Source organism: Camelus dromedarius, chromosome X (assembly GCF_036321535.1).
Source record: "Camelus dromedarius isolate mCamDro1 chromosome X, mCamDro1.pat, whole genome shotgun sequence".
Lineage (NCBI taxonomy): Eukaryota > Metazoa > Chordata > Mammalia > Artiodactyla > Camelidae > Camelus > Camelus dromedarius.
Genome location: NC_087472.1, coordinates 28,636,024 through 28,648,462, shown reverse-complemented (window position 1 = coordinate 28,648,462; position 12,439 = coordinate 28,636,024). Strand labels below are relative to the sequence as shown.

General features: G+C 33.4%; 1 protein-coding gene across 1 annotated transcript; it reads right to left on the bottom strand.

The window, feature by feature from the left end:
• Positions 1-4,246: 4,246 nt before the first annotated feature.
• Positions 4,247-12,210, bottom strand: IL13RA2 (interleukin 13 receptor subunit alpha 2). The gene is made up of 6 exons (XM_031446669.2): positions 12,088-12,210; positions 10,233-10,384; positions 9,060-9,213; positions 8,417-8,537; positions 5,373-5,557; positions 4,247-4,458 (listed from the first exon to the last, which is right to left on the bottom strand). Exons 1-6 carry the CDS (start codon positions 12,179-12,181, stop codon positions 4,298-4,300), a joined length of 867 nt encoding a protein of 288 aa, XP_031302529.2. The 5' UTR covers positions 12,182-12,210; the 3' UTR covers positions 4,247-4,297.
• Positions 12,211-12,439: the final 229 nt, after the last annotated feature.

Below are 12,439 nucleotides of genomic sequence, written 5' to 3'. Positions count from 1 at the left end.
TGTGAATTTTCCATAACAACAAAATGATAAAATATTAGCCAAGTGATTAGATAAACATTTGTTGTGTATCTCTTAACTCTCAGTAAGTCAAGTGTTTCTATTAAATTATACAATGCTGTAGTGAGTGAGAGCAGGTCTTCAATAAAAATCTCTATGTGAATAACGGAACTAGTTTTTAAAGGTCATGTTTCTAAAGTTGTCTCACATTTTGGCGACTAAAGAGATGAGGCTTTTTTTTTTTTTCAGGGATGAAGTTTTAATAGTTCTTCTGCATAGCAAGAAATGAGTAATCACTAGACAAACTTAAAAAGTACACAAAGTCTATCCTTCCAAAACTAGTATCTCCCACTGGTTTTGAAGTACCATGGAATGAATCCTAGGCCGATACCTATACTCAAACCTTCCCCCAACCCCACCTTTTTCTTTGTCCTATTCCCTTAGGATCTTATTTTCTACTAGAAAATTACCAGTCAAATTCGTAGGCTCAGTTCAGTTAAGAATTGCAAGGGTATAATGAGAAAGATGACTAATAATGGAAGTTTTTTGGCATGCAAAATTAACAGTGGGAAAGCAGGCTTCTTTCATGAAGTTTCAGTTGTTTTCCCTACACATAGAGTTAATCCTGAAGAAGATGTATTATCATTTCAAAAAAAAATATTGTGCTATTTTTCTATAAGTTAAAACATCCAATAAGAAATGTCCAAAAGAACTAAGACCACATGCATCTCAGGAAAGTCTTTGTTCCTAATCTCAAAGTTATTAAGACTACCAAGAGATATCCATCAGAGCAAAAGAAATCTGTCATCAACATCATGGTTAAGATAGCATATAAAATACATAACAGGGTGTATTTTTTGAGGGGGTAGCTAAAACCCCACCACATCCATTTTAAACTATGCATTAATAACAAGATATCTTTCAGGGCATGACTTTCTCAATGTCAGTTCCACAGCGTCTCCAGGTTTCTTATAGTAGTGACAAAAATGAAAAACGTCAAACCAGTAAGTGTTCTTTCTGATTCCGTATATCTCTTAATTAACTGAGTTCTCCCCTTCTCTGTCTATTTTTTTCTCCATTGCCCTTAATGATTATATGATATATTTGGCTTCTTTATTGCTTATCTCTACTCAACTTGGGAATAAAATATAAATTCCATGAGGGTTTTTTTTTACTGCTGTATTTCCAATGCCTGAAAAAGTCTGATAACTGCATGTTTAATAAATATTTGATGTTTGAAAAAGAACAATGATACCACTATATTAATAGGGAGATAATAGTCATACAGGGATTCTATTATAATGGAATAACATGAAAGGAGATGAATGATTGATACAAATGCCATTATATGTCTGTATCTATACCTGTATATGTATTTACTTATCTTTATGTGAAAGATCAATGCTGAATTAATTTCCTGCAATTTCAAACAACTATTAACAGTTTCTATTGATAAAGCTAGTATACTGTAAAGTACAATAACATTTTCCCTCACTCTCAAGGCTTTTATTTTATATTGCTATTTAATTTAAATACATGTTTTTATCTCAAGTCACTTTAAATCACTATTGAAAGTGAATGGAATGTGCATTTTGCTCATGGTGACATATCAATTAGAAAAATATCCATTAGGCTCAGTACCAGACACTCAAAAACGAATGTATGCTACCTATCCTTGCTTTAAGATTTCTGTTCCCTTGAAAATTGAAAGCATAGGAAAATAGTAATTAAAACAGACTTCCCCTCAAAAGAACTAGCATATTCTCTTTACTGTCAGTCAGAAAGACAAGAATGTCGATAATAGAACTATAACAGACTCTTAGTTAAACTAGTGAAAACTGAACATTAGATTTTCCATAAATCTATATTCACTTGAGGGGCTTGCTGCTAATTTATCTTCTCTGTTTATAGACGATTCACAAGAGCATCTTGACTTACATGATTACAAAATACAGTAAAAGAAAATTAATTTTGCTAGCAAATAGCTCCAGTTATTTAGTACTGTTCTTTTATCAGTATATTTTCTTCAGTAACTATATCAACATATTTTACAATTGTTCCTTCTTTCTAACATTATATGAATGGATTCCTTTAAATCTTAATGGGGAAGAGGCATAGACTATAAGAAACTTGAATAATGAGCATACAGTTTTCCAAACCACATAAAGAAGGCACATAATAATGTCAAGGTTCTCATAAAATACATATATGCTTGTAAGTAAAACTTCAGAGTAATTGTACGACTACAATTGAGAGTGTGGTTAACATCTATCTAGTTAGTATGTAAGAAGCTCAAGAATATTGCCACCATACTTTGGAGCTAAGAGTATCATTGGAAATAATCCACTAGTAAAATGAAAGCAAAACAGGTAAGATTAGCTTGTCAAATGAAAGTAGGAAAAATCAAACAGAATCGATTAAGTCTTGCAATGTGGAAAAGCTCAATCAATGTTATAGACATAAAAATAGGGAATGTAGCCAATATTCTATAATAACTATAAATGGAGTAATCTTTAGAAATTGTGAATTGCTAAATTGTAGACTTGTAACTTATATAATATTGTACATCAACTACACCCTACACTTTAATTTAAAAAATAATGAAGAAGAGTTGATCCTATCATTTGGATAACCAGTGTCACTGAACTGTAGTGACCTATGGCATCCAGTAAGGCATCTTCTTCTTCAAATAATGCTAGAAATACTCTAGTCACTGGTTTTTTGGGTTTTTTTTTGTTGTTGTTGTTGTTTTAATCTCATACCTTTCCAGCATTGTTCATCACCCCACTCACTCCATATTCCATCATCTGAGCAATAAATATTCACTTTGCTTCTTACTAAAAAGCATAATCGGTGGCTTTCATTTGATGTTCTTGTGAAGTATATTTCATTTTCAATCGTAGTAGTCTGAAAGTCAAGAAAAAAATAAGATGCCATTATTTTAACTAATAGCAGGTACCCAGATTCCATTTGATTTGTCATTTTCAAAGTGAGTTTTGCTATGTGAAATATAGGCATCAAATGACTAGAAAGGTATATTTCATGATTATCTCTCTGTATGGTGTTTTTTTTGTTTTGTTTTTCATTTTTCTCTTCCTTATCTATATTTTTAAATTTTTCTGTACTGGTAATGGATCTCTAGTAGTAAAGGACAGGTGTGACAGGACAAAATTCCTAGGTAGTTTTGGTGTTTTGGTGTTTATGACACCCAGTATTTGGATTAGTGTCAAATTCCCCAGATCCTATAAACTGGAAAATGCTATATATACTGAGTTAGCAAAAAGAGTCATCACGTGAATGTGATTTCTATGGAGATTATAGAGTTCATAAACACAAAGGTTCTTTTTTCCCTTACTCTTATTTTGCTTAACCATCATAAGATCAGTGCAACAATGCTCAGGGCTTGACATGAAACTACCCCTTCTGATATGAAGATAAATAGGCTGAATGAGCTCAAAAGGAAAAAAAAAAAATCACTGAAGTGATTACTTCAATTTTGTATTTCAAAGAGCTGAAGAATTTTTCTTATCCAAAATTACAGCTTTCCTTTTGTTATATTTTTTCTTGGGAACCAGCATAATACAGTGTAGGTGAAAGTGGACTGGGAATAAGATTTGGATTCTCGTTCTAGCTGTGCAGTTTGATTTTAAGTCACTTCACTTCCTTGGGATTTATAAATCAATTCAACTTCCAGTTTTCTCATCTGTATATGAAACAAATTGATTAGAAATAGTGGCTCATCTACTTGTCTCCACCACTCCCTAAATTAAAAACCGATGAATAAAATTAATATATAACAACGTGGGCTAAAGGCATCACCACATTATTAGTGCTGAGGGGTAATTAGTCTTGCAACCATTGCCTACTTCCACAATTTACCCCTCTTCCCTGCTACAAGCAATTCTCCAGTAGCCCTGCCAGACTCTACGGTAATTTGGACCTGATGGTTGTTCCCCAAGAAGTGGTTTTTATGTTTCTTTGTGCTTTTTGTTTCAGTTTCTTGTTACTTGAGGCCTCTTCACAATCCATCTTATGCATGTGCTTGACAACTTTAATTTTTTGACACAATATTGGAAAGAAGTGACGAGATTATCTCTAAGGGCCTGTGTAGCTTTAAAATCGGTATGATTGATTAAACTTTCAGACAGCAAGAATCTTTCTTTCATCCCCTAGATTATTTGGTTTTCTGGAAATTAAAAGTATATGCCATGTTCTATTCCTCATACTGATAGCAACTGATTTTGGTTCTTATTGTTTGCTATTTTATTTAATAGGCTAACTTCATGATTTTCCCAAGTAATCACAATGTCCATACCACCCAGGCAGTATCATCTTCTTTAAACTCAATTTCATAAATGAAACACTTTGCTGGAATAGGTCCTCTGGGGATGCTCCATTTCAAGTTAATTTCCTTTGAATTCTTCACAGAAAAACTAAGGTCGTCTGGTGGCAAAGGTTTAACTGAAAATTAAAAGGAGACCATTTCAACATGGAGGTTATTAAAGTTTAGCAGTAGCTCTTATCAAAAGCTAGGGATATCTACTGACAAAAGTCTCCAGGATAAATCAGGTGGCTTAAGACTATCCTCCATAATGTGAATTAAAACCAAAGCTGCTTGCCAACCAAGATTAGTTTATTAAGAAACTTGGTTATTTGGGGGACTACTTTTTGATAAGTCACATATTGGCAAATATTTAAGTACAAAAGTTAGAAGATCCAAATCATTACAGTTATTGTTTCCATTTTACAGCATTAGAAACAACTACCACAACAATTACTACTATTTTTATTAACAGCTAATTCTTATTTAGAGCTTATGATGTGTCAGACACACAACTAAAAAAGTTATGTCATAAACTATTCATGTCTCACAATAAATCTATGAGGTGGTCCTCTATTGTCTTCATTTTACTGACAGGGAAATTGAAGCATGTTTAAAGTAACTCGTCCAAAGTCATACGTTTAGAAAGTGGTAAATTCAAGATTCAGACCCAGATATGGCTGACTGTAGAACCTGTCATTCTTGTAACTGTTAGGACTCAGAACACAGATTCAGACAATATCCAATCATTTGCCTATTGAGGCTTGGGAATAAGTGCTTCCCTAATTACTCCATCACTAATACTAGACAAAAATACTGTATAGCAGACAGATTCTGAAGCTGGGAAACAAATTGTGAGTTCTAAATAAAAATGATACTTTACATTCATTCAATTCCTTATCTTCCATACTTTTATATTTAATCAGTGCTTCCTTTTATGCTCTGTTGGCCCCCATTTTTCTGGCTTAGCATTTCTGTAGGTATCTCTCTCTCTTTAACATGGTTATAAATGATCTAAAACTAGAAACATTTTGAAGTTGTTTGTTTACTTCACCTATATTTTGAAGCTGAAAAATGAAATAGCTCGGAGTGATAGCCTGAGATTCTGATGATCCATTAACACAGATGTAGAAATCTTTATAGTCTGATGACTCCAAATAAGGAAACCTGCATCCAATATTTTTTCCATTAGCCTTGATGTAATCTGCACACTGTACTGCATGGTCCAAGCCCTCATACCTATAAAAAGAAATGTTGTAAGAGTTGTTTACTAGTATCTTCTAGTAGCATGGTGTTCTATTTTCAATTATTTTAAGATACCAGGTAAATAAAAAATCATTTAATAACTTGCAATATTTATTGAGGACCAACTATGTGCCATATCCTATAATAAACGCTAAGGTTACAACAGTAAGGAAAACAGACATAGGCGACAGAATTTACAATCTGGTGGGAGTCTTACAAAATCTCAAAGATAAAGCAAAAATTCTTACTCTTATAGTTAGGTTACGTTGACTCACCAACAGAATTTGTGAATCAAAGAATAAGATTCCTATTAAGAAAATGTGGGGTTTATATTGATAATCCTGGATGATACTGCTTTTCTTACATTGTACTGGAGAACTTATTAGAAGAAAGCATATTTAAAAGCAGACTTACAAAATATTCTTATGTTTAATAAAATGAATGAAAATCCTCTGAGGATTTAATATCCATGAAGAGATAAACCTCAGAAAAGCCAACATGGGCTCAAAAAGAAAAAGAAGAGCTGTTTGGCAAGTAAATATTTAATTCCCCACTCTCCTAGGCAAGAAATGTGCCATATCATTGCAAGTTAACCTCTTTCCAGTAACAAATCTAATGGGAATTAGGGGGAATTTCCCTACTGAATTCCAAAGGAACAAATGCCTGGTTTATTTTCCTAAAGAATAGCTTACAATGCAAAATGTGATATTGTCTGTAAAAGCAGCCAAAATCTTTTTTTGAAATGAGGCCAATCTAGCAGCTCATAAGGTCCTGGTACCAATATCTGGACTCTACTGAATTCACATTATGCCAAGTATTTACTTTAGGTCGAGTCTGCAGAATTGTAGTCTCTGAGTTAGTTTACCTGATTAGAGTTTGGGAGACTTGTGTTCTAGGCTTGATACACAGATTTACTTTATGCCAGTGGAAAGCCTCATAGTACCCTTATTTTCCAGTCTCTAAAATGTTAATATCTATCTTTCACTACTTTACTGAGGATAAAGTTATGTTAAACATGAGCTACGATGTACAAGAGGACAGAGATTTTGTCCTATTTACACTTTTATTCTCTTTACCTAGAACAATGTCTGGCATTTAATAATTGCTTAACATTTGTTGAATTAATGGACAAATTAGCTAGACCTTAAAAATTGACCCATCCAATTCCAGATGAGGAAACTGAGACCCCCTCAAAAGGGAAATTGCTTACTCAAGACCATTAAGTTGAATGATGCCAGTGCATAGATTAGAAACCAGTACTCAGGACTGTTAATAGCTTATACCTTATTGCTTATATATTACGATTTTCTAAAGAAAAACACCATAATTTGGGCCTGAAACTCACAAAGAGTACCACTTTGTCCTCTTTTGTTTTTTCTGGTATTTAAAAATGTGTAAGTTCTGATACTTATCTATCAACTTATCAATGCTATTATCATTTGGTATATTCATTTAATGAATATTTAGTGATAATCTACTATGGGCATAGCACAGCAGAGATAGTCAAGAGAAATATAAGAAATTGGCCGTGCCTATCAATCTCTTAAAAATTTAAGAGAGGTGACAAAACACACATGTATGACAAAAATTTAAAGGTCATCTGGACAATGAGTAAGAGCTATAATAAGTAATAGTTCAGAGAAAAACTGAACAGAAACTAATGTGATCAGTAAAGAGTTAACGAAATTGAGTACCAGATGGGCCTTGAAGGATGGATAAGTTAGTGACAGAGACAGCCAGATGGTATTCTAGATAGCAGTGCACACAAAGGCATAAAAGATCATAATATGGGTGAGAAAAAAATGTAGAGATGGATCTAAATGGAGTGGAACATTCATTTTGCTAACATTCATTCATACTAACATTCTGATAGTAGAAGGTAATGTTGGAAAGGCAGTGATATAGTGAGGCAGAGATGAGTGGCAGCCTGGATTTTATCCTGGAGGCAATGAATAGCCACTGGAGGTTTTTGAGCAAATGAATGGCATATGAAAATAGCAGAATAGGGAGATAAATCCGGCTACAGTGTGCAGAACAAATAGGAGAGACTAGAAGCAGAAAGATCATCATTTGGGAGGCTATGACTACATATAAAAGTAGATTTTTAAAAAAATTTTCTTCTGTATAGCACAGGGAACTATGTTCAATACCTTGTAATAACCTTTAATGAAAAAGAATACGAAAACAAATATATGTATATACATGCATGACTGGGACGTTGTGCTGTACACCAGAAATTGACACATTGTAACTGACTGTACCTCAATTAAAAATATAATAAATTTGGGAGGCTATGGCAATAATCCAGGTGTGGAATGAGGTAAGTCTAAAGAAGAGTTCTTACAGTAGAGATGTGAAGTAAAGAACAGATGTGAGACCTTGCAAAGGAGCGTCAGTGTTGATCATGGTGATCAGTGTTACCATGAAACAATTAAGGAATGAAGGAGATAGAAGATTCAAGATGGCTTTAAGTATAAAGCCTCCGTGACAGTTAACAAAAGTAGAAGAGTCAGAAAAAGGATCCAGTTTTAATAGCTTTTTTTAAAAGGCAAGAATATGAAATATGCCAAAATTTTTTAGGTTATAACTCCATCTATCTAAAAGATACAAAATTTAATCCAGTACAGAAACAATTATTGCATTCCTTTTATCACCCATAGAGTGCATTCTATTAGCTACAGCCTAAACCTACTTACTCCCATTGAAAACCCCAAATAATTTTAAATAACCTTATCATAAATACAACTCTGAAAAAATATCATTTAATTTAGTGAAAATACAGTTACTCATACTGTGGATTAATTTTGACAGATATCTTCCTAATATGGAATTCTTATTGTTAAAAATACTTACCAGTAAAACAAGCTGTAATTGGTATCAAAATGGACACCCATGCCAGGTTTCCAAGAGCATAGTAAATATTGCCAGTTGTAATATACACAATCCATATCCTGAATTTTAGTTTCCAGATTTCCTAAGAAATGAATAAACTGTGAATGCTTGAAAGACATGGTGATGAATCATTTGGAAAACCATTATGCAATTGTATTTCATTTCCTTGGACCTCTCCATTTCACTTAGCAATCAACATAATCAGGAATACCCCAGAAGGAAGTTGTTGGAAATCACTTCACTGTAAGTGGAGTGTGCAAAATCAAAAATTTTTGAGGGCTCATTTACTGGTACTAGTGTAAGCACAGGCAAAGTACTAAATTAATAATTCTAAGATGCTCTGAGCTATTGTGTAAATACTCATATCCATTTTACTAATATGAGGCCCAAACTGGGAACTATATCAGCCTAACAAGATGTAGGTTTTGCCAAATGTGTTTGCTGATTTAAAGAATTCACAAAGGCCAGTCACCCACTCCTAAGGATTCTTTTTTGTGCCACATTCTCAATTGTACATACAATCTGGTGTATCAGGGTTAAGGGACTACTTCCTACATAGACTGTTCTGACATTATTAAACATAAAAAGAAAGCTTTGTTTTAACCTTGTGTTGATGTCCAATAAGTAGCTTCTGACCATGAGCTTTGAACTTCTGAACCGTTTGTGCACTGCCCTGTCAGAAGTGTGTGTATCTTTGCTTCAACACCTTTGTTAAGATCAAATCCGTCTTTATAATACAGATTCTTAGTAATGATCGTCTGTTTGATAAAAAGATGAGACAAAGTCAAGCTTAGAAACAATAATGGCATCAGGAGCCACATTAACAAGGCTAAGAAGTCATTAATATCCTGGAGAGTTCCTAATAGCTAAGAAATTTCTGATGATTATCTGATAAAATGTCCCAGATATATTTCTGGCAGAGCTCACTTGTACATATTATATCATTTGATGAGATCATTTGAATATTAACATCTCATTTTCCCCGAAAAACCAAGAAAAATGGCTCTATGGCAGGAACTTGAGCTATAACCATCTTGAAATCAAAAGATAATTTTCACATACCACATGCATATTACAAGACAAATAATTCATCACCTTTCAAATATCATATGAACTCTTCAGGAATCACATAAAATCTTGGAAGTAACTGGAGAAAACCAGACAAAGTGTGTGACCTCCTGAAGGTCTAAAATCATATATCATTTATCCTTCTATTCCTGATACCTAGCTAGCAGAGTGCCTGGCACAAAAAGTTGCTCAATGAACATTTGGTTTGAATCGTCCCTTGAAACTACCTAGCTGAATTAGGAAGATAACAGAATGCCTTCTACAACAGAAATCTTTGAATGAACGTGCTTATTGACTTTGTATATAGTTAATATTTCAGTAAACTTTCATTGAGCACTTACTGCAATATATGCAAAGAACCATGCTGTGTTCTATGGGGAGAGTACAAAGATAATATGGCTTGATTTCTACAGAGAAAAAGTTCACATAGCTCAGTAGCAAATATAAGACCCATATATAGGTATGTAAGTAACTTCAGAAGATGGTAAAATGTGTAAGTACTCTTCAAGTCCATATTCCATGGGACCAAGTTTTCTTTTTTCCTGTATTTCCAATGTACCTGGGTGGGGTGAAAATATACGTGGCAGGATGCACAGGAGATAGCAGCAGGAATAGCTACTGAGATACAGGAATAAAGGTAGATACTGACATCAGGAATCACAAGAAAACTAATAATCTCTCTAATATCTTAAGTGCCTGCTTTGCTTACCTTCCAACTTTCACTATCAATGTTTCGGTATTTTAATTCATATTCTATTGTGCATTCCTTAAAATTATCCAGAGACAGCGGAGGTTGCCACTGCAAACAGAGATAACCTAAATATCCAGGATCCACTATTTCAAAATCCTGAGGAGGATTAACTGAAATAAAATCAATAAAATATTTTTACTTTTTTCGTATATCTCATGACAAACATTGCTAAATCTAGATTACTTTCATATGCCATCAAGTGGTGAATGGATAAATAAACTGTGATACATCCATACAATGGAATATTATCTAGCCATAAGAAAGAATGAAATACTGGTACATGCTACAACATGAACGAACCTTGAAAATATTAAGCTAACTGAAAGAAGCCAATCACAAAAGACCACATATTGTATGATTCCATTTATGTGAAATATCAGAATAGGCAGATCCATAGAGACAGAAAATCACTTAGTGATTGCTAGGGGCTAGAGGGAGAAGAAAATGAGATGTGATTGCTGAATGCATTTAGGAGTGATGTAAATATTCTGGAATTTGATAATTGTGCTGTTATACAAGTTGGTGAATATACTAAAAATCACTAAATAGTACAGTTTAAAAGGGTGAGTTTTATGTTTTGTAAATTATATTTCAATAAAGCTGTTTTTAAAAATCTAGATTACTGCTATATAGTTGTCCCTTATTTAAGAAATCACATATGCAAAATGTGACTTAACCTAGCTAGGTACTAAGTTTTCATGGAAACAAGAAATTAAACATGGAGTTATCTCTGTGGGCATATAGACCAGAATGTGGTCTAGATGGGAAGACTCTATTATATAACTCTCTCTAATAGCAAGAATCAGTCAGTATTAATCCATTGTTTACTATATGCATATATCATGGCACACACACAAAAGGGATAGAAAATATAAAATATGGCTACTATGGTTAAGTGCCTTAAGAATTAGGAGAACTGGAAGATCTTTTTGATGCATTCTGGATAATTGAATCCTCTAGCCAACTAGAGTATTGCAAACCAGAGCCAGTCTTTGGAAAGACTCAAGAAAAAGTGGCAGGCAGCCGAGTAGAATGACATCAGGAAACAGCCCCTTTTTATTTTGAGGGAGGGGGCAGTGGGAGGCAATGGCTGTCCCATCTGGTGATTTAAAACAAACAAATTATAAACTTTCCTACTAGCAAATCTAGTAGTACTATAGTACTGTCCTCATGTTGCCTATCTGCTAATAATTTCCTCTCATTCCTGCCCTATTATTCATTTTAATACTTCCCTTAATATTACTTATTGAGTGAGGAAAACAATCCACAGATGAACTGGTGGCACAAATAATGATTTGAAATGGGACCCCCACGAACCAATAAAGTTCTCGATTCAGGATGAAATGACAATTCTGTTTCAACTCAGGATGAGAAATCTTTGTTGAATGCATTGTTCTAATTACCTTACACAATGAAGAAAGTTTATTAGACATGATTTAATAATTCTGTAATTATCTTTCAATTTTATTTAAATCTCTGTATGTCTAAAATTTATGTAATTGTCTTAAAAGTTAAGGATAGTAGTTTAGAAAAGTTTTCAGTTAGTTGGGGCCTCCGCAATGAAGTTTCAGATAATTAACCTATTTGTTAGAAATGGTATGGAAAGTCTTTTAGTTTGGCTTTTATCCCACAAAATGTTTGTTATCATCAGTTACCTTATACATAAGGCCGACTAGTAAGAGCATATCTTTTGTGTATGGACTTCTTGAAATATTTCCAATAACAATCCACCTATTTAGTATACACTTTTATAGAGTAGGTTGAAAAGACAGTTAATATCCCTAATTTTGAAACTATTCCATTGTTTGTTTACCTTTTATCTCGGCATTTGAACACAAAGTAGAGCCAAATGCTGTGCAAATAAGAAGGGTATATAAGCATCTGATATCCAAATGAACGAAAGCCATTTCTCCAAAATTTAATATCTTGAAATTTCTAATCTAAGAAGAGAAAAATATAACATATATTTTAAATGTTTTTTACTTAAAATATAAGTATAAAATTTAACTTTATTGTACTTCAGAAAGGACTAAATGTGATTAAAATACATTTGGAAACTGTCTGTGTGCTTTCTATCAAGAGTGGGGAAAACTGGGCCCCTCTGAACCATAGAAACAAAACAAAAAACAAGTTTCGAACCAACATAATTGGAAAGGGAGAATTTT